A 26,628-nucleotide genomic window follows, 5' to 3' on the forward strand; every position below is an offset into this window, starting at 1 on the left:
TGCGAGCTGCGCAATACAGTCAGTATACAGACCTGACCGCAGTTTCTTGTGGCAATCAATAACCACATCCGTTACTTCAGTGTGTGGTGCACGGTACGGTTTAGAAAGTGACAATAGATGCAGAAACGACAGAAGGAGGAACGAAGTAAGCGCGAAGGCACGAGATGATGTCGTGGAAGGTACGATCGAACTTGAGAAACGCCAATGCTACTGTACATAATGTGAGGAGCAAAAATTCTCAGGTGTTATGCCTTCTCGGTGTACAGCTAGTACGGCTGTTCCTGCACGAGGACTCGCTAGAGGCACCTGCCAATATTCGATGTCCGAATGTATGATGACAGGAAGGCACGAACCTCATATCCGGCGTCCGCAATCCCACACCTCGATGATGACTCGGATGGTCAATTCTTCCGTGCACTGAGACAAAACCCTTGTCAGTATCGACACAGTGCCATTCACCTGGGCAATTGCCCGCTCTGGTCCTTAGCCCGGTTATACTTATCCACAAACTGACTCCTCCTCTTCTGCTGCAACCACTTCACCGGATGCCAGATCCCCAGCACAAGCAAAGCCAGCCACATCGGCACAGCCTCCAACACCCAAAGCGCCCACTCATGCCGGAACAGATACCCTTCAATTCCTGCGCCCAATTCAATCGTTCGGTAGATAGAGCGCATCTGCAACAACGTTAGCTTGTGATTCACGAATCCCTACATTCGCAGGTAACAGCAAGTACGCATCACTAACCTCAACAAGCACACTAGCAATCCACATCCCCTTAACAACCTGCTTAACAAGCGGATTAAACCCATAATCCCTCTCATTCCCACCACCCACGCCCTTTATCCCACCCTCGCCCTCATGTCCCCCTCTAACCCTCAAACAAAACAACCCCAACACAACCATAAAAACCGTAAACGTCGCCAACTGACACCCCAACCCCACCATCAATATCGCCCTCCCAGTATCTTTCCTTGACCCCGTGTCCGCCAACCCCGCACTCATCATGGTCATACCCCCTACGCTCTGAGCCAGGAAACTCACCACATCACTCGTCACAAACACCTTCCCCAGCCAGCTTGGACTAACACCCAGGAAGACACGATCCGGCCCAGCCGGGAGACAAAGCTGTATCAAATGCGCAAGCAGCAGGTATAGCGTTGCGCATATGAATATCGGCGCGATGATGATGGAGGTCTGACTGGCCGCATACAAACCTACTGAACGTCTTCCGGATTCGGTTGCGGTTGATGCGACGCGCAGGCCGAAACCGAGGGTACTTAGGAGTGCGGCTATGACGAGCGGGATGGTATATTTGTGTTTTTGGGTGACTGTTTTGGCGATGAGGGGCTTGTGGACGGAGAGGTAGAAGTGGTAGGGGATCAAGGTGGCGTAGATGACCCAGAAGGCGATTGCGAGGGTGGTGGAGGGGTTGTATATGTAGATTGAGGTTGAGGTTGGTTCGGCGGAGGTGCTGGAGGAGGTGGATGATGCTGCGGCGGATGTGACGGCGTTGACGGTTGTCGAGGCGATGAGGGAGGAGATGGAAGTTGATGTCGTTGACGAAGCTGACGATTTGCTTGTTAGTGACGAGGTGGTAGACGTTGCGGAGGAGGATATGGATGTGGGCACGTTATGGAGGAATGCTGCGTCGGCTCTGCCGTTACCTGACATGGTTGCTTAGAGTGAGATTTCTAAGCTTAGAAGGTCCGCAGGCAATACTCTATGCTTCGGTGTTGAGGCGACGCTTCGGGTTAGCTGTAGTGTCTTTGTTCTCGCGTCCAAGTGGTGTTAGCTGAGTACTGGTTTCCAGCCGCCCTTTGTGTTTTGTGTAGCAGGTTCCTTTGTTCTCGAACATCTTGCTGGTGCGTAGGCCAACGTATATGCCATTTTACCCTTGGTCTTCATCGCTATATGTCCAGGGTGTGTGCGTGCTGTGTTGTTTGGTACTTAGGCTGCGCCCAGCTGCCTTGTGTATCTTCATGAGAAACGAGTACCGGTCGTACTCGCCACAAGAAGCCCACGCTGCCAAGGAGTGCACGGACCTGATAGGTAGGGAATTCCTTGGCTACTCCGGAATCATGCAACGTCCTAGTAGCTGCGCTGGGCCCCGAGAGGTCTGATCAGAATAGGCTGTACCGTACTGTAGTTTGTATCGACCTTTCCGACCGGGGTGCGGTCAGGGCAAGATGCAGCCAAAAATAGCCAAGCCTTGATATTCGTCATTAGCCCATCGCGACGATTTTGTTCTCATGCGCACGCCGACCACGTTATCCACTAGGCATGATCAAAGAGGCATTAACATCTGCGCAAACCAACGACTTACCTGGCGATTTCGTACCTTCTGATGACTGTGTCGTTATACCACTGCATTAACAAACACAACAGAAAGCATATCAAAACATTTCTCTGTTATAGGAGCAGTTGATCAATGTTTTTCATGAGCGTGTGGGCGAAGCTGATGTACATGGAGCTGATGAATATATGATCCAGAACACCAAAAGCCCAGGTGATTCTGTGAGCATAAGACCGCCGACTCAATCGACTACCTTCCTGCTAGGAAGCACAGCCTGCGGGTCTTCATCAGCAGTCACTTTCCCGTCCGCCTTGGCAGTCATTTCTTCAAGCTTGCCATAGCTAATATCGTCCTCGTTAATAGGTTCCTGAGGCCTATCATCTCGTTCAGATCCAGCACTAGCTTGTTGAGTTGCGTCCAGATCGTTTATGCTGTCTCTTGAGGACTCGGATTGACCTATAACTTCATGAGTATCAGGAGCGGCCGCGGAGACCTGTTCGTGGCGTACCTTGATTGGTTCGTCATCGGCTTTCGCTTCGAACTCTTTAGTGGGGACCTTTTCTAATTGATCCTTCACATCGTCGGAGTCCGATGCAGTAGTCATACGGCTTGCAGGTACCATATGCGTCTGATCGTTGGACTCCTCGCGCTCGATCGGCTCGCCTGACATTGTGCTCGCAGTCGTCTTACGCGTCAGCTCACCTTCTGGATTCTCGTCACCGCCTGTTGGCACGGGGTCGGCCAGCTCGCCAGCAGTATTTGTCGTAAGGCCGCTGGCTAGAGGTGCAGGTGCGTCTGCAGGTCTTTCGGAGAAGTCTTTCTCCACCTTAGGTTGGGCCGTCGTTGTCGTACCTGCATCGGCAGCATGATCCATAGCTGAGACAGGCTCGACATCTTTTTTGCTTTCGAGTTCCGTGCTTAGCTCATCCTCTTCATTTATCTGCCACATCGACCTTGGCGCAAACATGCTGAAGCCCATGGTAGGTTTTGGTTCTGCAGCTGGAGACTTAGCGGGCGCTCTTCGTTGTGGACCCCTAGCACGACCTTTTCGAGCGTCCTCGAGTGGCTTGGCCTCGACTTCTGGTTCGGGCTCCTTCTCCTTCTCTTTGGGAGGTCCAAGGCCAAGCTTCTTGTTCAGGTCGCTCATGAAATTGCCTTTCAAGCTAGCGAGGGCGCCACCTAACGGGCGGGCAGGTACTTGTGGTTTTGTCTTTACGCTCGTCTCGGTGCTGTCCGCCGAGCTGGCTGATAAGACTTTGGACAATTCATCCTCAGCAGACTTCTTGCCTGGTCGAGGAGGAATCTGTGGCTTAGGTCTATCCGGTAGGCTTGGTTGCTTCTTCGCCTCAGTAGGGGACGTCTCCTTAGAGAGTGTTTGTGGCTCAGTCAACTTTGCGTCAGCCGGTGGTACTTGATGCATTCGCTTCGGTGGACGGGCTGGGATGTTCGGTGCAATGCTAGGCTCGATCTGCTGAGGCGCTGCACCCTCACCTAGACGGCTCTTAGCCGGCCTCGTAGGCACTGGTGGCTTCGTTTCGACAGGCGATGATTCGTCCTCAGGCTGCGGGCTCCCGACTGTGGTGACGAGTTGACTGCTGTCCGGAGTATCTTCCCAAATATCTTGGCTAGGAAACCTGTTTGCCATCCCAGGTCGTGATTTTGTTGGCATATCATCCCTCAAATGTGGCGCCCATTTGGACTTTGCTAATCTCTCGTCCTTGTGTTGCAATGTCCGCTTGTCCTCTTCCGAAACTTCCTCTTTACGAGCGTGTTCCGCCTCAGGTGGCTCAAACGTGGAGGAAGCCGTCAGCTGCTTATTAGACTGCGTAGAGTCACCTTGCGACGGTAAGTCAGGGGTCGATACCTCTGCAACGTACATGTGGCTGCTTGGTGTATCTTCCCATATATCCTGACTCGGAAACCGCTTCTGTAGAGTGTCTGGTCTTCTCTTGAACCTCTCCGCAGGTGACATGGCCTTCTTCGTTTCATCATCCTCGTCGAAAAGAGGTTCATACTCTGCCACATCTTCCAATGGGGTAGACATGTGGTCTCGTTCGTCTTGGTGTGATAGGAATCGTGACAGTGAGTGGGATGCACTGTGCATCTGGTATATGCTCCCAGGTCTACTAGCTGGTCTGGAGGTTGGGGTGAGCGCTCCACTACGATCGTTGTCGTCGTACTGCTGACTGTGGCGGCGCTCATATTTGGGTGAAACCGCTGGATGCTGGTGCTCACTTCCAATGTCTTTTGCGACCTCATCCTCAGCAAGAATTGGTACACTGTATTCATTGCCATCGTCATCCACACGTTGCACGTAAGACGTCGCTTGCTGAGTCTCGTTTATTTGTTCTTGACCACCTGTGACCTTGTTGTACCGGCGCTGGGGCGCATCAATGTGATGAGCCTCGTCGTGGTCCTCGCTAATTGCTTTGTCTGAGTCATGAGATATTGAGGCCCGAGATCTGCGGATCTCAGGTGAGGGAGCGTCTTCGGCAGGAAAGCTCGCTCTTTTGAGAGGAGATTCAATCACGGGCTGTGAGCTGTGTGTGTGCAGTCGCGACAATGTATCGGGTTGAGGAGTGTTCTGTTGTGATCGTTGATAAACTTCTGAAGCCATGTATCCAATCTGCTCGTCCGGGTATGATACGATGCTTTCTTTCGTGCCTGCAGAAGGTTAGCAAGGGTAGTCATCCTCATGGTAGTAATTTTACCAAATCCTGCCCCGCGGGCGGCAGTGTCGCGGACAAGTTTGTTGAGCTCGTCACTGCTAAGCGCAAACCCGCCACGGCCACTACCAATTCCCTCATAGACGCCATGACCTTGACCCTCCTCATGTTCGAGTTGCTCTGGGTGTTTCGAATACCAGTCGCGCTCGAACTTGTTGTTTGCAATCACACCGTGGCCGTGAAGACCGTAGCTGTCAGGTGGACGGAAGTCCTCTACACCACTCTTCTTCCTGTTATGTCGACGTTGCGACTCGCCAGTAGCTTGTGGGGACATGCTTTGTGGTGTAGGAGCTTGCACATCACCAAGGAGCGGGTTGATAGGGACTCGGAGACCAAGTGCGGCAGGACCTTGCTCATCACCATACACGACAGAGCGGCGTCGTTCGTCTGAAGCAGCAGAGTCAGGTCTGGCGGCAGAGTCGGGTCTAGAAAAGCTTTGCCTGGACCTTGTTCGGGTGAGATTCAAGTCGTCGTGAGATTGTCTTCCCAAGTCGGTCTTAGTAACACCTTGAACCTGGGCAGTTGCGCTTGCCTTCGGCAGAGAAGGCTTAGGCGCATGAAGGTGTAAATCCTCGCCAATGGTTCGTGTCTGCGCACCTGCATCTTGAGCGAGAGCTGAGGAAGGATTCTGTGACTTGTAATCGATATTTGCATATTCCATACCTTCCTCTCCAGGAGTCGGCAAGTGATGTACGCTGGGAGGCCGAACAGGCAGGTCCTGAGTCTTGGTCTTGGTGAGACCGTACGGCTCATTCAGAGGAGATCGAGGGTAGTTCGAAGGCGATACGGAACGCTCAATACGTTTGGAGGCCGGTCGTGGAGGTACTTCTGGCAGCTTTGAGACCCCTTGAGCCGCCGCCTGTTGCTTAACAGGTCGGGGAGGAATCGACGGAGGAGCTGGGGCTGGAGCCGACATGATGGTACAGGTAATAGTGGTTCACAAAGATCTGTCGTCTGTCAGATAGGCTTCGAGAAGAGCTGCCAGTCCAAGGTCCGGGACATTAGTGACCTCGGAACTAGAATAGCAACATTGTGTATATTCTGCTGACTCTCTAGCGGTCAAGGATGCGGGTGATGGTGGGTTAGGCATGACAGGACTTACAGATAGCACTGATTGAGGTCGACAAAGGAAATCAAGAATATTGAAGCAAGATATACAGATTTGTCCATATGAAGAATCACGGTGGGATGTCTGAATGTACTTGGAGTAAAGTGGTCATTGCTGAGATGCAAGAAACTTGAACCTGGTGACCATCAACAAAGATCCAGCATGACGAACTCGGTCCGCAGCTGCGGTTTGGCTCGGCTAAGACACTTTTGTAAGGTGGACTCGATGCCATGCAGGTCCAATAATCTGAGCCAACGAGGCATCAACTGGCTCCCAGTCCAAGCCATCACGAGAATCGCCCGTCCGATCATTGGTCGATGGCCCTGTGCAGGAAGCCACGATGCTGATGTCCTTTTTCTTGCGCAAGAACGAGCAAAGCCTGTGCTGACCATGAGCTGTGGGACTCTTCCATCCTGCTCGTCGTCGTGACGATAGTCGTCTCGGGTCATCCACCATTTAGTACTCTTGAGGCGTTGGTCTTGTGTGCTGGGATAGTGCTACGCGTATGTCCACGCTCAACAGCTTCGAGTATACGAGCTTCGATTGAGGCATTTCCATAGCACGAGTGGGACCAAACTAGGTCGAAGACAGAAACAACATTCAGCGGTGTGAACCACTTTAGTGCTCTACCAAATCAATGGTCGAGACTTCCATATCCCCAGTTGTATACAGCACTTTTGAGCTTTTTGCTTGCATGTTCCCTGACCAGCCTCTCTGGTCGGTCTCGACACAGACTACATTGTTCACACGACACAGGAAAGTGCAGGAAGACACCTTGTGTATCTGGGCCATGGTTCTACATCAAAAACCCGATGTTCGAGCCGATATATTGCATACTCCGAAGCCCGACAAGTATTGCCTTAGCCAGAAGCACCACCGCATGGCTCATCGCCTTCCCCGCAATACTAGGACCTGGGTAAAAATCTGGGGAAACCTGTGCTGCGGCCATGCTAAAGAAATAGCTTCGCTCTGCTAACGCCGAGTTCAAACACCATGCTATTACAATCCATCCTCCTGTTCGATGCTCAACAGTCTTAATATCTGAACATAGGATCTTCGAGGCCAATAGTCTCATGCTGGCAGTAAGTCATGAATTGAATCGGAAGCAATGGCGCCTGAACCTCTGGAAACCGAAATACAATATGTCGTGGCATTCGTCATTCTGTTTTACACAATCATCTGAGCGACGCCCTGTCCGCCCAAAGCTTTGCTTGCGACGAAGTCCTGGTTTTTGAAGCCAGCGATGGCATAGCAAGCTGCCGTCAGTAGCATGACCACGCCTGCAGCGATCAAACTGCTGGCAGCGTAGATGACACTGAGGATCTGAAACACGCCCATGGCGGCGTACATGCCAGCTCGCATGTAGTTTGTGGTGATCTTTCGGATGAGGGCATCAAACTTGGACGAGGTCGGACATATTCTGAGGAGAAGAGGTATTTCGACGAAGACAAGGACAAGGGCGCAGCATCTGTTGGTCAGCAAGTGGCTCAATGACAGTGTTGCACGGACTCACAGTAAGATAATACTCCATAGAATGAGAAGGTTGAAATGGAATATGTTTGCGACGCCCAAAGCCAGTCCAAGTATTATGCTTAGGACCCCCAACCACTGTTCACAGTCAGTCGACCGCTCGGCCGATCGCCAATACGGATCTACGAACCTGAGCATATAGTGAGAAGTTTCGCGACCTCAGTTCTTCCTGAAAGCCCATCTTGTTTGTCGTTCAGTATCTATGCTTCAAAAGGTGGGTATGCCGTCCAGTCTGAGGTCTCTTCCGAAAGTGTGCTGCAACCCCGAGACGAGGCAGTCACAATAGTCGCTGAACGTGATAGATGCTTGTGTAAACGGAGTCTGCGCTCAAGTCGGTTGGAGGAAGCTGCGGCTGAGAGATCTAAGCGTCCGCCTTGAAATGGTTTTGATGGAGAGCGCGAACGAGCCGTCAACCCGGATGATAGGCGCTACTGTGTTGCGGTTGTTTATGTTTGTTATACTGGCTGCGGAAGGTGACGTTGATGTTGTCTGCTGTGTTGAATAGAGACAAGTTGGGACTACTCCGTAAGCAGGAGGCCCTGGCGACGGGAGTGACCAGGCTAGTGGCTGTTGCACAAGGCTTTGAAACGCAATTCCGGTTGCTCCTTCTCTAACACTGACAATTTTGGGCTACGGTACGTACGATCAAGAGGCGCAACGAGTATTTGTATAAAATCAAATCTTATGTCAACAAGAATCTTAGTTTGTACATGCAAGCCGCGTCAGCTTTGACAGTTGAATTCGGTGGCAGCCACAGCGCAGCTCGATCGATGGAGCCTGCCTTAACTGCGCATTCTTGCCAAGCGCAGGCAGATCTTAATACATTTGGTATCCGAAGTGGCAGCACTGTTTCTATGATCATCTTGCTGCTGACCTTCAAAATGTCACACCATTGCTTTTGAGTCTTGCCGCCCTGCATGCCGTGCGAAAACGCTCAAGAAATAGGTGTGCCTGCCTCAGCCATGTGCAGGGTACACCAGTCTGAACATGTCATTGAAGACATAGTACGACCCATCCGCTGGCAATATGGTGAAAGTCTGAACATAAGACATGGGTTGTGGCTGGTCGTCAACCATTAACGCTCCTGTCACAAGCACCTGGATTCCACCCTCTTGCGACGATGGCTGTGCATCCATTGTATCGACTCTGTGCTGCACTTTCTGGAAGGGCAAATTCTGGTCTGTCGTTAGACAGCCCTCAAATGTTCTATTGCTGCACACTCACGGTAAGCTTCTCAACAATGTTCTGCGCGCCTTGGAATGGCTCCTTCTCAAATGTCAACATCGAGGTTTGTTTCTGAACCCTGTCAGCTACCAAGCCCTATCCAAGGACCTTTGCCTTTCTCACGTATAAAGCCACGAGCTGTGTTCGGTCCGCATCAAAGGTCTTGTAGTAGAAATCAACGAATTGTTGAGCGATATCCTGGAAATTGGCCATGGTTACGTGTTGGCTGTAGGGCTGTTGTGTGTCTTCGATCGGATATTTAACAGATTACAGTATGCTTTCTTGCTTTCGAAAGGTTTGAGGCTTGTGGCAGTTGCGAGGCGTAGAAGAAGGCCGAATAGACAAAGTTGTCGCATCCCACATCAACAAACAATCTCCGCAGCTCAAGTTGCCTGCGTCACGCAAGGCTGTGAAGCGGGACAAGCAAGGCTCACCCGATACTAATCGATCCAATCATCAGGCTCAACTTCCTTTCCGGCCACTGGTATGACTCTATAAACACAGCAAAGAAAGGCAACCTCTATCACAAGCCTACGTGCAGTACTACGCCCATGGACTTAAAGGTCCCGATGACCCCTTCGTGCTCCAGGTAGGAAGACGATGCTAACAACATCATTACGTGGTCGTCAGTACGAGCTTTTCAGGCTTTCCTTCTATGTTCGCGTCAACATCCTCGTGATTTGTGCCTGAAAGTGCATCATGATCAATCTCCCGACCCCGTTCAGCAACCTCCCAGTACACCGACTTAGTTATGCTCATCCTTCGCCAATTCACCTGTTGCCCAACCTCACACAGTACGCGAATAACCTAAATGTGGACCAATCTTCCTCAGGGGTACGCCTGTGGACGAAACGAGAGGACCAAGCTGGCCCGTTGACCTGTTACGGCAACAAATACAGAAAATTCGAGTATATCATTCCCGATATTCTGGCTCGAAAGAATGTAACGACGATCGTGACCGAAGGAGCAATCCAGAGCAATCATACTGTACAAGTAGCCAGTGTAGCGAGAATTCTTGGCCTCAAATGCACTGTTCTCCTACATCGAGGCATCGGCGGGCTGCGTATTGCGAAGGACAAGGACGCCTTCGCAAAGGTCGGCAACGTTCAGCTGAATAAGTTGCTTGGTGCTGATGTACGAATCACTGACGAGAGCGACACTGGGGACGAGAAAGCTCCTCTCATACCAATTCTCGATGAGCTGAGAGCTCAAGGCCAGACTCCATACTGGATTTCTTCGGGCGCAAGTCTTCATCCGCTTGGAGGCTTAGGCTATGCACGCTGCGCGTTTGAGATTGCATCGCAGGAACAGCAGCTTGCTACAGATCAGCGTCTTGGTGGCAGCAAGCAGTTTGACTACATTTTCGTTGCATGTGGCAGCGGCAGCACTTTGGCTGGACTGATCGCTGGCTTCAAGTTGCACGAAAAGGTGAATCATGCAGAGCCTGCTGTTACTTTCGAGCGTAAGATTGTTGGTATCCTAACCTCTCCAACCAAGTCTCGCTCTCATCAGGAGGAAAGAATACTGCGTCTCGCCAGAACGGCCGGTGGCCTCATCGGACTAGATCCAGAAACTGACATAACTGAAGCAGATGTACATCTCGATGAGCGCTTTGTCGGTCGAGGCTATGGTCTTCTCGATGCTGATACTGCGGAAACGCTGGACCTTGCAGCCAGAACGGATTCGTTGTTGCTCGATCCAGTCTACACAGCGAAGGCGTTGCGTGGAATGCTGGATTGGGCACAGAGTGCGCAAGCTTTGCAAAAACCTGCAGGCGCGCATCAAACAGGTCCGGTGAATGCTCTGTTCATACACACCGGCGGACAGAGCGCCTTGAGTGCGTATGCGGATGGCTGCCCGATCATGCTCCCGAACCAGCAGCTCGAGGCAAAGTCATAATGAATGCGCCAGTGTGCGTGGAATGTAACCAGAGGTGTCAAGTCTGAGGTGGTAGATATCGGGGTCTTTTGATGATTCACAGCCAAGCGACACGGTAGGGCTTGTTGGGTACAACTTTGCGCTTGCGTCGATGATGACCTGCTGACATGACGCTATATTTTGAGTTTGCCAAGGCTGCCTCTAGACTGTAACAATCCCTGTTTGGCTACCCTGTTTCATGTATGCTGTGCAGATGAATACCAAGCACACTCTCAATGACTTTCTATCGCTACATCAGTATATTAGCCACCACAGCATCGCTTTCACGAAGTATACATTGCAAGCCACTCATGCCGCTACACCTCATCCCATGGAGGTTGTACCGGCGATGTTGTATGGACTATAACTGATTGGGCAGGTAGTCCTAGCTCATTATCGAGATCATACTCCGTACAGTAGTAGCCTCCGAGTCAGTTGGGTCCAGATTGCACCCCAGAAATGGAGCAGAGACACATGGCTGGTACATAAGAGTGGGGCACTAGCCTCGCCTTGACTCTTTAGCAACGACTCTCGGTTACAGAATCTGGCTATCTTGATCACTTTCGGATTCTAGATCTGTTAAAGCAGCACCTGGTCTTGTCCTCGAGCTGGGTAGCCTGGACGCCGGGAGTTCCACCACGAACTGAAACGACACCAGAAGATCTTCTCAGAAACCACCCCTACGAAGCGCACAAGCCCGAGCAGGTCAGCCTGTTTTGCCCGTAAATCCAGCTGCATGCTCATCAAAACATCCTCGCTAATCTCACGACAATGACTAGCTTCTGATAAAGCAACTTCGAGCTCGGAGTCTTTTTCCTTTACTAATGTCTCGGTACTGCTAGGCCATTGACGTTTCCAACAATGCCATCGGGAAATCCCTGGACTTCCAACTTCAGCCACCTGTTGCGCAATGGTCTGCGCAAAAGGAGACTTTGCTATGCACGCCCTGGCCGCTAAGGAACAATTTCAGCAACGATGATCCTGGCTTGCTGCTGATACTTCTGCAATGAACCAATGTGAGCCTTAACCTCCGTCCTAGTTCTCGGTGTGGGAACTCGAATATTGGTCTTCGCTTTTAGCTTCACTCGAGGATGGGGCGGTGGGCTGATCCAATCCTCTGCCGCTTCTCGTATTATTAAGATGCTCGAGGTCATGGCAAATGGTCTTGTCTGATCCAGGACTGCTCTACCGCTCACAGAGTATCTGCTGGAAAGATTTTGCCGACGGACGAATGAGGTTCTACACATTGACCATCGCAGCTGGCTTGCTATGGCTAAGCACGTTGGTACAAGCTCAAGATATACAAGCTACGCTGCCCCCATATCCCCCGTGCGCTGTGAGTAACCCTTTGTGCGAACTAGACATACACTAATTCCATCGACAGCTCACTTGCATGCTGGAAGCTGTCCCGCTCACGGGGTGCTTGGTTACAGACACGACCTGTTTATGCTCGAGTCAACCGCTGTGGGACAATGTCACTATATGCGCCACAGCACAATGCACGACGCGGGATGCATTGAGTAAGATTTGCGACAAAGCAGTTATGCTAGCACCGAGGACTGACGAAATGCAGCCACACAGAAACTGTCAAAAAAAGCTTGCAACGTACCGAAACGGGACAAATCGATTACTGTAATCATAGCAAGCCCAATACTGCTTGGTGTCGCTACAGTTTTCCTCGCCATTCGCATATTCGCACGAAGCGCTCGGCGATTCGAGCTCTGGGGATGGGACGATACTTTGATAGTTGCTAGTTGGGTAGGTACTCACTGGCGGCCACAGAACGCATCTAGTTGCTAAATTTCACAGGCCACTGCGTTACCACTCACCATCTTTCACATCTTCTGTAAGTGGCTAGTTTTTCGGGGCGAAGACATCGGCTAACTCGGAGTTAGTGGTGCACAATGGATTGGGCAAGGACATCTGGGAGATTTCGTTCGAACAGATTGCTCGCATGCTCTTCGTAAGTCAGCGACTCAACAACCTGTGTCAGCTAACCTGTCCTAGTACTTCTTTCTCTCCGAGCCATTCTACCTCTTCTCCACGGTGCTTATGAAGCTCTCGGTCCTAGCCTTCTATCTTCGAGTGTTCATCGACAAGAACTTTCGCAATACCGTCTACGTCGTCATGGCGGCCCTCTGGTGCTTTGCCTTGGCTTTCCTGTTCGCCCTGACCTTTCAATGTTCACCTATCAGCTACGCCTGGACAAATTGGTGAGTTTCCCTCCATTGCCCGTCCTAGTCAAACTTTCACATGGGCCTGATCTCATCCTGGCAATGGCGGTACTGGTTTTCGAGCTAACAAGCATAGGGACACGGAGAAGACCGGAACGTGCGTCGACGGTGGTGCCGCTGTTTGGGCACATGCAGTGCTCAACATCTTCTTCGACGTGGTCGTCCTAGTGTTACCTATAGCCTCACTGACACGATTACAACTCTCCTATTCATGGAAAGCCAAAGCCCAAATCTGCATCATGTTCAGCACCGGCATTGTTGTTACCGTCGTCGGCATTTTACGACTCCGTTCACTGGTGATCGTAGCGGATACTCAAAACCCGATGTGGGACTATCTCCCTGTTGCACTATGGTCTGCTGCGGAGGCCTATGCAGGAGTCATTTGCGCTTGCCTACCGACAGCTAGAGTCTTCGTAGCGAGAACTTTGCCAAAATGGCTGGGCCTCAAGCACAAAGGCTCCGACGCCCAGCCGGTCAAGCGCATACATGTGCAGCGACCGACGCAGCATCCGCTGTCCTGGACCAAATCAGCACAACAAACTACAACGGCTGGCAGTGTCCCAGTTACTGCCGAGTTTGTCAAGCTTGAAGACTTCCGCTCGAGAGATTCGCAGTCTAACAGATCACAACTTAGTACTGAGCCACTGTATCACTCTTATTGTTCAGGCCCATTGCAGCGCAAGGCTAACATAACATGATATGCCATCTCATCGGCGTCACTCGTCAAACAACCGTCGTGCAGCATAGTGGGCGGGCGTTGGTAAGTGAAGTCATGGCGTGCTTACACTTAGGCTGGTGTTAACCCGTCACTGCTGGCTCTTGCGCCGCTCAAAGGAGAAGTTGCGATCGAGCATCCTCCCACCTGCAATACTCATTGCCGGAAACTCCATCCTACTACTCTGATCATCTGGGTATTGTCAACACTGTCACGGCCCATGCATCCTATTTCTGCAGAAACCGATATGTCGACTTTTGAGATGGCGGACTAGCACAGTCTACAAAAGAGCTTCAGTCGTCTGAATATTGTTAGCCAGCACGATGGTTCGAGAGCTGTGTCAGAAAATGGCTCGCTTAATTCCCAGACTGTAGCCCAAGATCACGTTTTCCGGCCCGATCTTAAGTGTCCAGATCTTTCCGAAAGATTCGCTAGCCTCCAAGTCTCAACTGAAAGAGGAAAGGGAACTCGACCGGTGCAGGTTCCTTTGAGCCCCAAGCGATCAAACTCCGAGAATACTTCATCACGCAGTCGAGCATATCGCATCACAGGACTCTCCGGCCTAGATTGCCTACCAGATCTCAGAAGACAATGGCTCGATTCAACGCGACGCCCCAACAGCAGGCCGTCATCAGCTTCAGGCTCAGACCTGTCATTGTCAGGAAGTGTAAGCCCAGAGGTGGTCCAAGGTCTTTCTGCTACGGAAGCTAACCGACGCTTTCAGGTCGAAGCACAAGCCAGATGGGGGTCGAGCCGGCGTAAACGTCATTCGATGAGTGGATATCCCTCGAAGGAACAATATTGGGCTCGCAAGATATCGAAGACTGAGACCGGCATGGAGAACCTGCGCAAGAGCCACCGTGAGGCACAAAGGATGGCGAAGCGGAAGGGCAAGATGGTGGAAGACAATCTAGACGAGGGTGACGATGGTGAGGATGAGATCCTATACGACGGGATATTTCTGGTTGTGTAGCATCGTACAGGGCTCGGGGAGGACAAAGATGATCATGGGCCTGCTGTGGGACAAAGAACATCCCGGGGTTGGTTCCACCGGCCATCCCAGGCGAGCTGAGACAAAGCGCATGACTTCTGCAGCCGGCTTCTTGGAATGATCCGGTTGTCGTGCGGTAGCAGACGTCGAGTATAGATAAAGTATGGCCTGTCTCTGCGCCCTCAACTTCGCAGACAAGCATCATCCGTGCCTGGACCACCGTATTCTTAGGGATCAGCTGTGCACATCTAGGTATGCTTAGCTCGCCTATAGAGCACATCTAGCGGCTTAGGAGACTGCACGTCAGGCCTGAAGCGTCTGACGAAGGACTTTGCCAATTATTTTGTTACCTGGCGAGCCGGTTTATGAAATAGATGGCCAACTCCTCACGCTGGGCAGGTAAGCCGAGTTGGCCATCTATAGTATAAACCGGCTCGCTGGCTCGGCGCGATGTTGGCACTCTAGGCACCAACGGTGATCTCCGTAGCCAGGACCCTGATCATTGATCTGTTGCAGGCGACTCACGGGCTTCTCTAGGCCTCTCCTCAGGCTTCTACGGATTCAATGCATGGTGTGGAGCGCGACTTCCTCGTCTGGATTTGTCTTAGCTTACCCCTCTATATTGTAAGACCTGACGCTGCCAACCGTCTTGTCATTCGATAGCTGATAATACAATTACAATCGGGTACAGTGTTCTTTTGTTGTCAATGGCAAGAATGGTCTGACACCTCTGGCACCTAGCGTTCCGGGCGCTGCTGTCCTGCCAAAGTTCTCGAGGCCTGCTGTTTTGGAATGCTTGGCGAGAGCAATGGATTTCAGCGCGTCAGCGGTTTCCATCTCAGTTCTATCACAATGTAATACTCGTGCTCCCCCTTGATCATTTTTCGCAAATTGCACATAAGACCGTTTGATATCGCCCTCCCGAACTCGCCGCAGCAGCCTGGATTGCGCTCGAGATCGACATTGTGCAACCACTGTAGATGGCTTTGATAGCATATGGTCAACGTGCCGTTGGACAGAGTTAGGTGCTGATGCATGCCTCAACTCGGTTCTGGCACGATACGTCGCGTCTGTTGAGCATCCTCAGGACTCAAGCTCGCCGCTGGGTAGCACGAAGAATGCCTGGTGACCAAAAATCCGGTCCTCCCGCTGATTTGAGCGACCAAGCAGCCATGACTTCTCGCGATGCTCGACTTGCGCCCAACTTTGGCTATCATCTTCCGGTAGTTAGGCCATGTTGCGATTGAATGTTATCATTACGAGCCGAAACGTCCGGATCACACTGGGGAAGGTGGTCTCGTCGGCTGTACCACGCGCAAGCACGCAGATCTGGACACGTCAAAATGCTTTCTACTTGTCCTTGTCAGACTTTTGCTACAACACAAACAGATTGTGGCATCATGACGTCTTGCTGATCACAGGACATTATGATTGTTATTGGACAAGCACTCCCAGATGCTAGCAATCATGAATCCCAGGATACAAAATTCATGCCCGACGAGGATGAGCTGTAAAGACCCTTATTATCACAGTGAAGGGATCTAGTTGCATACAAGCTTCGCAATGTCCGCTCCTTCTATTGACGACTATCAAATTGGCATCGTGTGTGCCTTGTTCGAGGAGCTCGCAGCGGTCAAGGCTATGTTTGACGAGGTTCACAATACCTCGGTGGCGGCGGAGAAGAACGACAACAACAGCTATGCTCTGGGACGTATCCACAACCACAACGTCGTCGTGGCATGCTTACCTGATGGCCAGTACGGATCCGTTTCAGCTGCAAATGTTGCTAGAGATATGGCAAGAACCTTTAAACAACTGCGTTTTGGACTCCTCGTAGGTATCGGCGGGGGTATTCCTAATCCTGAAGCTGATATCAGGCTCGGCGACGTGGTCGTTAGTAAGCCGAGCGGCACGCATGGTGGTGTTATCCAATATGACATGGGCAAAGCTGAAGAAGGTGGTGGGTGGGTGCGAACAGGCACGCTCAACGCGCCGCCACAACTGCTTCTAACGGCTCTCGCTCAGCTGCGAGCTCAACATCTGATGGAAGCTAGCCCCATACCTCAATATCTTGAGGGCATGGTTCAGCGATATCCGAAGATGAAGAAAACAGGCTATGTCCATCCAGGCCATGATCCTATTTACCACTCCTCGGTCACGGCGAACACTGCCGCCAGACCTGCTCACGAAGTATCTACTCCTCGCGAAGGAACATCTCCTGAGATACACTATGGAATCGTAGTGTCAGGGAATCAAGTCATCAAGAATGCAAAGAAAGCGAAACAGCTCTTCGACGACCACAAAGCATTTTGCATTGAAATGGAAGCTGCTGGATTGATGAACAACTTCCCTTGCCTTGTCATCCGTGGTATCAGCGACTATGCTGATGGTAGCAAGAACGACGACTGGCATAAGTGGGCATCTGCGACGGCGGCTGCTTTTGCGAAAGAGCTCTTGTCCTATCTATCGCCCGGAGAGACGCTGAGGCTAGAACCGATCCGACAACTGCAGGGTGAGTCTTAGATTCTACAGACTATCACGTCGTGCTGCTGAACCTCAATAATCATATCTTTCTTCTTCACCCGTGCTACTGACAATCACTAAGGCAAGAGTCATGCGTGCTGTTCTCTCAATTTGTCATGTCTGGCTCACAAAGTCACAGAATATATCAACGTGGTTGTGAGATCATAAGCTAACTATGGTTCGCAGATATCATGCAGGAGCAAACACATCTCGTTCGTGAGCACTATCAGCAACAAGTCGCACACAACAACTGGCAAGCGCAGTCTCACGAATTCGTGTTGAATCGAGACTGTTTGTCGGCATTCTATACCTGCCACTACGAGGAATACAAGGAAAGAATCTCCGGGCGTGCTCAGAAAACATGTCTTTGGGTATTGGATGATAGTACCTACGAGCAATGGCTTGCAAGCTCGGAAGACGATCTGCTATGGATATCTGCAGATCCTTATTGTGGCAAGTCCGTCCTGTGCAAGTTTTTGACCGAGGATGACTTCAAGCGCAGTTTTTCTGAAGACACCATCATATGTTATCATTTCTTCCAACCAGAAGAAGTTGGTGGAAGCTTAGCTAACGCGCTGTGCGCCATGCTACATCAGATCTTCATCAAGCAATCCTGCTTACTCAAATATGCTCTTGATGATTGGAAAGCCAATGATTCCAAGCTACGGACGAATATTGATGCATTATGGCGAGTCTTTTGGAAAGTCGCATGCAACGAAGAGGGAACACCCATAGTATGCGTGTTGGATGCGCTAGATGACTGCTGCGACACACATCGAGACCGTCTGCTCCGCGAGTTGAGCCGATTTTGTGGGCAGCAACAGGAAGTACGTCGAAAGACAAGCCGCATCAAGTTTTTGGTCACCAGCCGTCCTTACAGGGACATTGTACAGGCATTGCAGGAACTGCCTGCGTGCAGACGCATACGTGGAGAAGACAAGAATGTAGAGCTTCATGCAGAGATTGGCGCTGTCATTCAGATGCAGATGAAAGACCTGGCTGTTCAACAGGGTCTGTCGTCGGAAGTGGAGGAGCGCATCACAAGCAAGCTTATGGGTATGCAAAGCCGGACCTATATCTGGGTCTCCGCAGTGATGCATAAAGTGAAGTCGGCCCTCCAATCAAGTCTGTGGCCAGAGAAGGAAGACTTTGGACACCTTTTCGCTCCTGTCCGTGAGCTGTACAACAGCGTTCTTGAAAGGGGCGATGGCCGCGTCGAAATAGTGAAGCAGGCATTGAGGATCATGCTTGGTGCGCGCCGGCCTCTAACCATAGGTGAGATCGCTATCGCTCTGGATATCTCGTTGTCAGGAACACCACCAACAAACCTAGCAGAATTGAGCATGAATCCGAAGCGCTTAGAGCGGGAATTACGCCCATGGTGTGGACTCTTCGTCTTTGTCAATTACGAGTATTACTATGTTATACATCGAACGGCGGCCGAATACCTTTTGGAGGTCATTCAGCCAGAGTGCAAGGAGCAACATCGCCACTCGCTTACTGCGCCAGAGATCATGAAGGAGATGACAAAAATCTGCGTCACATATCTGTGCTTCACGGACTTTGACAACAATGCCTTTAACTTTGAAACGAACGATCAAGAACGATCCTCCAACGCAGAACATACGTTGTTCGACCTAACACCGAACCCGTACCGAGATTTCTATCGCTTTTGCGCCGAGCACTGGCTTGACCTCGTCCGTCATACTGAAGACATCCTCGACGAAAGCCTAATGAACAAGGTCTCGCTCCTGTACCAGACTAGCAGCAATCGCTATGATTTGTGGACCAAGTATACCTTGCCAGGACGCTACCCCCGTCCAGAAGGTACGGGTATGCACCTTGCTGCAATGAACGGACATTCTCGTGTTCTGCAATCTCTGATAGAGAGTGCTCCGCGGAAGGTGAACGACGTCAGTGGTAGTATATCTGCCGAAGTGCTAAGGGAAACCTTGGACGAGTATCAAGATCAACACATCACGAAATTCAAACGCTCACTATCAACCTCATCCGAAACATCAGAAGCAATGTCAATCAGGGACGTGTCAAGTTACTCACGTCCAGCTCCAGCTGTAGCAGCTACCCCTCTGGAGCATGCTGCCTACCACGGTCATATGAAAGCTGTTGAGGTTTTGTTACGGCATGGTGCTGACATCAATGCTGATCATGCCTACCACGGAGCATTAGCTGCTGCGTGTCGCGGGTCTGCAAGACAGGTCTTCGAGCTACTTTTGGATGTCAGAGTGGATTGCAACGACGGCAATCCGAACGTGCTAACGAGTAAGGCTTTCGGAGCAGATATCACACACCATGTCGTCACGGCGATAGTAGAGAACGACGACTGTGGTCCGGAATTGATGAAAGTGCTTCTCAACAAACGAGGAGAAACCCTTGTCATTTCTACAGCAATCATAGATACCGCACTACAAGGTGGTGAGACTGGTAAGTGCTTCATCGAAGCTCTTATCTCGAAACGTGGTCATGAGATCCAAGTCAATGAGAAGCTGCTTCATGTGATTGCTCGTACGGATCCAGATCAACGTCTCAAGTGGATGGAAAGGTTTCTGGAAATAGACTCAAGCATTCTAGATAACGACGACGACTTTACAACAGCAATGTTGAGCATCTTCGCAAGCTCTCCAGGCAGTGGGAAAACTTTGAGGCTACTGCTTGGGAAAGTCCACGGAGGCTTTGAAATCACAGAGAAGTTACTCTTCGAAGCTATCAGCGATCAGGCTAACCTGGACGCCTTGCTGTCCATGCCAGATGGAACTCAACGTTCGGTGACATTCACCTGCGAGCTGCTGATAGCGGTGTTGGCAAAACCTGACTATCACGCGCAGACGCTTGCCAAATTCTTGCCGATCGCGGAGCAGAATGCTCTCATCACAGATATGTTCATTGTTTCGATACTCGACGAACTTCCAGCACAATTGACGGAAGATCACACAACCTTCCTATCGCTACTGCTTGAGAGCGGGAGCAGATGCAACTGTGTCACAGAGAATGTGTTGCTCTGCGCCGTTCGCCATCGATCTACAGCAGTGCCGCTGGAACTGCTGTTGAACAAGGAAGGGACGCCTGCTGTCACTGAGGCAGTCATGAGTGCGGTATGCAGCAATACTACAACGAGCAACCTCATCATCGATACGTTGCTTGCAAAAAGGCCCGCAGAGTGTCGCATAACTGATGCCGTTGTCGCAAAAGTTGTTGAGGTCCCGGCTTGCGCGCCATACAAGCTCGAGTATATTCTGGGTCAGACTGAACAACAATACATCGCTGGTCAGGGACTTCTCACATCTGTGTCCGAGAACATGGTAGAGATGATGATGGCCTGGAGTTCACAGAGCTCATCGCAAACGCAAGATGCAAGATCTGGCCAATTTAGCTGTGCTATCTCGCGGCTGTCGACGACCGAGCTTCATAACTTTCCTACATCATGCTCACGCGTGATGCGTTTCCTGGTTGCTCACCGTGACAAGAAAGTCACAATCGACACGTCTTTCGTTGAAGCAGCCATACGGCTCTGCGATCCCTCAGATCTGTCAATCATTCTGCGCGACATAAACGCCCATGTTGCTGTCACGGAAGGGATCATGCTCATTGCGACTAAGAACCATTTCTTCGGCCGCGATTTGCTGAAAGCCCTCCTTGATACAACAGACGATCAGGTTATGATAACGACGAATATGGTGAAGTCCATTGCAAGGGTCAGGGATGCTAAAAGCCGTCAAGCAGTGTGCGCATGCCTGATAGCGACTCCTGGTCTGAACATCACACCCACTGCAAAAGCGACTTTGCAATTCCTTCACAAGCTTTAGCCAGTTAACACGTAGCTGAGAGGGAAGACACAGCAGGTCGACAAGACAAGGACAGCCAAGGAGATGCAGCAGAACAAAAAAGGGGTTGTTGATAAGACAATCGAGGCGGAAGCGGACTCGCTTGCTAGTAACGAGGAGGTCTTGACAACATGAAAACAGTGGAGGAGATCGGTGGTAGGGACGATTGAGAAGAGGCAATACCGCAACAAGCCATGGTTCAGGAGCTGAACCTCTAGACTTGGTATATGTGCCTGATCATCAAGGAGTCATTCTAAGTGAGACAACGGGAGATGAGGTATGAGCATAAACGAACACTGGTCAGACACTATAGATGTGCGACACGCAAGCTTTGTGCTCCAATTCATTGCTTCGTTCCCCTGATCGATATTGTGGCATTGTTCTCTCGTCTGAGCGGAGTACTGACGTTATGTCACAAGCGGATTGTTTATGTGGTATGGCCATCATGGTTTTGATACCGACCCACGTGTAAGCGCTGCGACGTTTTCCCCAAACGATCATGGCAGCCTGCGCTCCGGAGCCTTCGTCAAGTTTCCGACGTTGCCGGGCTCATGTTCACACTTGCGTCGTGCAAGCTCTCCTTTCGCCCAACATACAACACCGGTGGCCCACTATACGGCAATCCACTCAACTCAGCAATTACAGTCCCTACCAGGTTCCTACTCCAAGCAAGATGCCACTGCAGCTCCTCGGGCACTTTACTCGCCACACTCTCCATCCAATCTGCCATTCCCAGTAGACTCTGACCACCGGCACTGCTTATGCCCAACGTCTCACCCGGCGTCTCGACACCAGAGTTGCTCAAACCCGTCCGTTCTGGCCATTCATGTGCCGTCAATGGCGCCATGATCATCTGAATACCAATGAAGAACGCCAGAAGGATCTGGATTGTGGTATTCGAAGAGTCGAGGAAAACCTTGAATGTATCGTGGTCGAGATCGTACCAGACGCGGTACATATTCACGAACATCAGGTAGCCTGCGGCTGGACTCTGGTGAAGAGCTGTGAAAACGTCCCGAAGAGAGGCGTAGAATTTATGTTCCGCTTCGTGGTGGAGGTAGACTTGGACTTCATCTAGGGCTGACAAGCCGTTCGCAACATGGATGGTATTGAGTTGTGGGAGGCTCTGTAGTCGTGGACGAATGACTTGGTGATGTCGATCCGGCGCAAGATTGAATGCAGTCTGTGCATTCTCATCTCTGATCTTGCCTGTTGCTAGGGCGCAGCCGCGGACGAAGATGACGAAGTCGGCTATACCGTCGGCCATGTATGAGGCTTGAAAGGTGAGAGCGTAGCATGTTGCTAGCATTGCGTCTGCTTCGCCATAGGCGTGTTGGGATTTGGCCATGCAGGTATTGAGACCGTTGATGGCGTGGCCGCGGTGCATGAGGGCCTCCTTTGCGTAGCCACATTGCGGTGTTAGGCGGTTGAGGTGGCTGGCGCCGAGGGCGAGGATGGCGTGCATCAGGTAGGTGTACGATTGGGCAAATTGTGGGATGTCGCGGACCCATACGTCTTCGTTGCCGAGTGGGAGGTGTGGGAAGGAGATGGTGAGGAAGTGGTGGAAGAACTGCATGTCGTTCAAGGTGAATTGAGCTGCCATGGGTGAGGAAGCCAGCGGCTGGTTGGGTCGACGGATACTGTTTGATAGTTCGCGACGAGGCGGCGCTGTTGGATACTGGCACTCGACTGATTTGAGCTTGCATTGTGTGCATAGTGGCTTGGACTCGTCGCACTTGATCTTCCTAGTCTTGCATGAGAAACAGCCATTTCTTGACTTCTTGTGTGAACGGCGAGTGAGGTTTGGTGTTAGGGTTCGTGATTGTTTCTTGTTGTCTAAGAACTGTTCCTCTGGGGAGGTGCTACCGTCTAGCCAGTCATGCCCAGACCAGGAGCCTCCTGGGGTAAACTCATCATTAGGTGTCAGTAGAGCTATGTCCATAGTCAGCATGGTAGGTGAGGAAGGTATGGTAGGGACGGAAATATAGCGACGTGAATCATGGTGGCACGAGCATACTCATATCGGACCTTCACGTAGGCTTGTTGTGAAAGTTCCTAGCACACGTGGTTCATCGTGCCATGTTGCTTGTGGGGTATCAAAATGATGCTAATTTCGTCACACCCGGCTGCAGGGTCATACAGGAGACTGTTCCGCCCTATGGCACAGGCCAAGCCAACTAGGTAGGTGGCGTCCTATTGGGAGCGAGTTTAACTGCAAGGTCCCGGCTTTCTCCAGGCTGCTGCGTTCATAACACGGAGACTGGCTGTTAGCTCGTATTGACCCTGAAAACAAATGTTCGTTTGGCAAAGAGGTATTTCGTCCTCGTGCAGCAAAGATGAACGGTCATGCTGTGTGACTGACCATCGATCTGCGTTGCTGGGCCCGACCTATCCAGACCTGAAGGCGGTCGGGTTGAATCGCATCGAAGTCACGGCGAGCTATTGACTGTCCGGACAGTGAGAAATGTGAGTCATGGGGATGGAGGTGTCTGAGGCACATAAAGGGCGGGTACTACAGTTGGCAAGTTCGTGCCGCGGAGAAGCAGTTGGATAAAGTCAACCCAAACTAAGGTAAGCATAGCCAGGCGAAATAGGCGAGAAGAAACAAATGATCTTAGCTATCCTATAGCCCTAAAAGGCAAGCGTAGGGCCTTGCAGTGTTCGGCTTAGGGCGTACTGCAGCCCCGAACTTTATCCATTCGCATGCACTGTCGATCAGTCTCTTCCACGTTTCTGCACGACTACATTAATTTGACCAGTAAATCGGATGCGCAGCCAGGCAGACGCGAGTTGCCTCTGCACTAGCATCTCTCCATCACGAAGAGTGCTGCCGCTACTGCGTGGTGAACATGTTGGTATGCACGTGGCTATGAGAGGACAAGATGGCTGAGTTCCCGGATATTGCTTCCAAGCTAAGCGCACCCGCCAAAGTATCGCAGTTCGAGAAGCAGAAAGCGGAGGCTGAAGCGAAGAAGGCAAGGGAGAAGGCTGAGACTGCTGCTCCTCTAGCAGAGTTTGAGAAGAGCTTCGACGACGAGGACGGGAGAGCTCCGCCACTTCCTTCGCAGAGGGGAGCACCTGCACCTGGCAAGAGACATTTCACGAGTACGGGCTTGAGGAGTGGTCCAGGCTCGTTAGGTCCGGCATACAACAAGAAGAGACCTTTCGAGGACTATACAGAGCGAAGAGACAGAGGCTCCTCTGGATTCCAGCCGGGTCGGAGGACTAGTCGGGATGATGAAGAGAGAGATGAAGAGAAGGCCGCGAAGCCCACCTTACATTTAGCATCCATGCCGCCTAGCAGCTCGTCTACATTCATTAAAGGACTATTTGCGCATACTCCGCTGAACGTCGACAATGTCCGCATACTGCCTCCAGCTGCTCCTGGTGGTCCTCAGACTGAGCGCAAATCCTGCTCGGCGATCGTCACCCTGGCAGCAGAGACGTCAGCGAGCGACATCGATACGGTGGTCTCGCATCTACAAAACCAATATCTGGGATTCGGCTTCAAGCTATCCATATCTAGACATCTGTCTTCCGCCGCACTAGGTAGTGCAGCAATTTCTTCGACGAACACGAATGCTCTTCCTTTTGGAGCCAGACAGATCCAGCAACAGACGTCTTTATCACGAGCACCGCCGCCGAACCAACGATTTGCACCTCCAGCATCATATACTTCATCCACGCCGTATAGTCGCGGACCCCCTACCCAGGTTACGGTACAGTCTCCTTCCGATCTGAAGCAGCTCAAGTTGATACACAAGACACTAGAGTCGGTACTCACATATGGACCGGAGTTTGAAGCACTCTTGATGTCACGTGCGGAGATTCAGAGAGACGAAAAGTGGGCATGGCTATGGGACTCCACTTCAGTGGGAGGCGTGTACTACCGCTGGCGGCTCTGGGAAGTTGTCAGCGGCACGTCTAGTCGACGGGATATGCGGGCATCAGGCAATCAAGTACTATTCGAGGGACAATCTTCGTGGCAGCCTCCGGAAGGGTCTTTGCGATTTGAATATACAACACAGCTAGATGACTTTGTGAGCGACGACGATTACAATTCATCCGACGAAGAAAGCGACGATGGCGGTCGAGGTGGTGACTTGGCACGTCGGTATAATGATCACAACGTGCCTGGCATGACTGTTACAGATGATGCGAACGATGGAATGGGTTATCTCGACCCGTTAGCGAAAGCCAAATTGACACATTTGTTATCACGTTTACCGGACTCGAGCTCGAAGTTACGCCGAGGTGATGTGGCGCGCTTAACGGCCTTTGCTATCGAGCATGCAGGTGCAGGCGGTGACGAAGTTGCCTCCTTGATCACACGAAACGTTGTTCGACCTTTCTGCAAGCTCGAAGGGGACGACTGGACCTCAGCAGGCACGGTCGGCCTGTATGTCATCTCTGACATCCTCTCCTGCTCCGCTAGCGCAGGTGTGCGACATGCATGGCGATACAGGACACTATTCGAGCAAGCACTTCGACAACAGAAAGTATTCGAAAAGCTCGGTCGTGCAGAAAAAGACCTCAAATGGGGCAAGCTGAAAGGCGAAAAGTGGAAGAGGAGTGTGCAGAACTTGCTAAGTCTGTGGGAAGGATGGAGTGTCTTCCCGCAAGCGACGCAAGAGCTATTTACAAAGACCTTTCTGGAACCGCCATTGACAGAAGACGAAAAGAAGGCAGCCGCGGAAGAAGAAGCACGAAAGAAGGCCGACGAGGACAACAGCAAGAGCAAGGCGATGAATCGCTGGAGAAGTGTTCAAGATGAGACTGATCCTGACTCAAAGATGGAGGACGTTGATGGCACGCCCATGGCTGACCAAGACGACGAAGACATGATGAGCGGCTTGGAGAACATTGATGGCGTGTCCATGGTTGACAGCAGCGACGAGGAAGCTGAGCCAGAGGTAAAACCACCGGCTGAGCCGTCAGAACAAGCTGTCAAGGTGGCAGATACAGGTCAGAAGGCGACGCCGGCTACTACCACCTCTACGCCTGTCTCTATATCCGCGCCAAAGCCGGCAGGACGAAGACAGAGGCCAAAGGCCGCAGACATGTTCGCCGATGACTCGAGCTAGAAGCAACTGGATTGACGTCTCTCCAGCCAAACGTCGGCAATATCCCGGCAGATTCGTGTAAATAATGGTTCTCTATTATGATCGATTGCCCGCTCTGTTCTGAGGATGCTTAATTGACTCTTTCTCTTTATCGATTTTGAAACTCATTATTCTTATTGAGACTCATTTCCTCCTGCGCGGCTTCACGGCTACGACTGGCCGTGCCTCCCAGTTGATCCCGTCAGGATCACACCTTGGAAATGCTCTCCCCATCTTGTTGATTCATTACGAAGGTGTGCTTCGAGCATTACTGTGTCCGAACGATCACCAGAGACATATCGCGGTGGACCTCGAGAACTCCTTTGATTGTTCCAGAGATTTGCTTTGCGCAGCGGCCTCGACCTGTCTAGTATTTCTTGGCGATACTGAAGATTGACTGGAGCAAGGGCCACAGAACTTGCG

At 51.4% G+C, this 26,628-nt stretch overlaps 10 protein-coding genes across 10 annotated transcripts; 5 read left to right on the forward strand and 5 right to left on the reverse strand.

Annotated features, from left to right (window-relative positions):
- Positions 1 to 651: 651 nt before the first annotated feature.
- Positions 652 to 1,674, reverse strand: PMZ80_007406 (uncharacterized protein; the record flags this gene model as incomplete). The annotated part of the gene is made up of 1 exon (XM_064875814.1): positions 652 to 1,674. One exon carries the CDS (start codon positions 1,672 to 1,674, stop codon positions 652 to 654), a length of 1,023 nt encoding a protein of 340 aa, XP_064728078.1.
- Positions 1,675 to 2,537: 863 nt separating this feature from the next.
- On the reverse strand, positions 2,538 to 5,938 carry PMZ80_007407 (uncharacterized protein; the record flags this gene model as incomplete). Its single annotated transcript, XM_064875815.1, has 2 exons — positions 2,538 to 4,960; positions 5,008 to 5,938. 2 exons carry the CDS (start codon positions 5,936 to 5,938, stop codon positions 2,538 to 2,540), a joined length of 3,354 nt encoding a protein of 1,117 aa, XP_064728079.1.
- A 1,359-nt stretch (positions 5,939 to 7,297) lies between these two features.
- On the reverse strand, positions 7,298 to 7,841 carry TVP18 (Golgi apparatus membrane protein tvp18; the record flags this gene model as incomplete). The annotated part of the gene is made up of 3 exons (XM_064875816.1): positions 7,298 to 7,598; positions 7,644 to 7,738; positions 7,791 to 7,841. 3 exons carry the CDS (start codon positions 7,839 to 7,841, stop codon positions 7,298 to 7,300), a joined length of 447 nt encoding a protein of 148 aa, XP_064728080.1.
- Positions 7,842 to 8,616: 775 nt separating this feature from the next.
- Positions 8,617 to 9,097, reverse strand: NTF2 (Nuclear transport factor 2; the record flags this gene model as incomplete). The annotated part of the gene is made up of 3 exons (XM_064875817.1): positions 8,617 to 8,835; positions 8,885 to 8,956; positions 9,008 to 9,097. The coding sequence occupies 3 exons, from the start codon at positions 9,095 to 9,097 to the stop codon at positions 8,617 to 8,619; spliced, it is 381 nt and encodes a 126-aa protein (XP_064728081.1).
- Positions 9,098 to 9,583: 486 nt separating this feature from the next.
- PMZ80_007410 (uncharacterized protein) lies at positions 9,584 to 10,783 on the forward strand (the record flags this gene model as incomplete). The annotated part of the gene is made up of 1 exon (XM_064875818.1): positions 9,584 to 10,783. One exon carries the CDS (start codon positions 9,584 to 9,586, stop codon positions 10,781 to 10,783), a length of 1,200 nt encoding a protein of 399 aa, XP_064728082.1.
- A 1,177-nt stretch (positions 10,784 to 11,960) lies between these two features.
- PMZ80_007411 (uncharacterized protein) lies at positions 11,961 to 13,733 on the forward strand (the record flags this gene model as incomplete). The annotated part of the gene is made up of 7 exons (XM_064875819.1): positions 11,961 to 12,137; positions 12,186 to 12,321; positions 12,375 to 12,559; positions 12,611 to 12,647; positions 12,697 to 12,764; positions 12,809 to 13,014; positions 13,112 to 13,733. 7 exons carry the CDS (start codon positions 11,961 to 11,963, stop codon positions 13,731 to 13,733), a joined length of 1,431 nt encoding a protein of 476 aa, XP_064728083.1.
- A 74-nt stretch (positions 13,734 to 13,807) lies between these two features.
- On the forward strand, positions 13,808 to 14,723 carry PMZ80_007412 (uncharacterized protein; the record flags this gene model as incomplete). Its single annotated transcript, XM_064875820.1, has 2 exons — positions 13,808 to 13,812; positions 14,048 to 14,723. The coding sequence occupies 2 exons, from the start codon at positions 13,808 to 13,810 to the stop codon at positions 14,721 to 14,723; spliced, it is 681 nt and encodes a 226-aa protein (XP_064728084.1).
- Positions 14,724 to 16,304: 1,581 nt separating this feature from the next.
- PMZ80_007413 (uncharacterized protein) lies at positions 16,305 to 21,085 on the forward strand (the record flags this gene model as incomplete). The annotated part of the gene is made up of 2 exons (XM_064875821.1): positions 16,305 to 17,253; positions 17,451 to 21,085. 2 exons carry the CDS (start codon positions 16,305 to 16,307, stop codon positions 21,083 to 21,085), a joined length of 4,584 nt encoding a protein of 1,527 aa, XP_064728085.1.
- Positions 21,086 to 21,629: 544 nt separating this feature from the next.
- Positions 21,630 to 23,045, reverse strand: PMZ80_007414 (uncharacterized protein; the record flags this gene model as incomplete). Its single annotated transcript, XM_064875822.1, has 1 exon — positions 21,630 to 23,045. The coding sequence occupies one exon, from the start codon at positions 23,043 to 23,045 to the stop codon at positions 21,630 to 21,632; it is 1,416 nt and encodes a 471-aa protein (XP_064728086.1).
- A 940-nt stretch (positions 23,046 to 23,985) lies between these two features.
- Positions 23,986 to 26,187, forward strand: PMZ80_007415 (uncharacterized protein; the record flags this gene model as incomplete). Its single annotated transcript, XM_064875823.1, has 1 exon — positions 23,986 to 26,187. The coding sequence occupies one exon, from the start codon at positions 23,986 to 23,988 to the stop codon at positions 26,185 to 26,187; it is 2,202 nt and encodes a 733-aa protein (XP_064728087.1).
- Positions 26,188 to 26,628: the final 441 nt, after the last annotated feature.

This window comes from Knufia obscura, assembly GCF_036327395.1.
Source record: "Knufia obscura strain CCFEE 5817 isolate CBS 148926 chromosome Unknown scaffold_9, whole genome shotgun sequence".
In the NCBI taxonomy this organism is placed as follows: Eukaryota; Fungi; Ascomycota; class Eurotiomycetes; order Chaetothyriales; family Trichomeriaceae; genus Knufia; species Knufia obscura.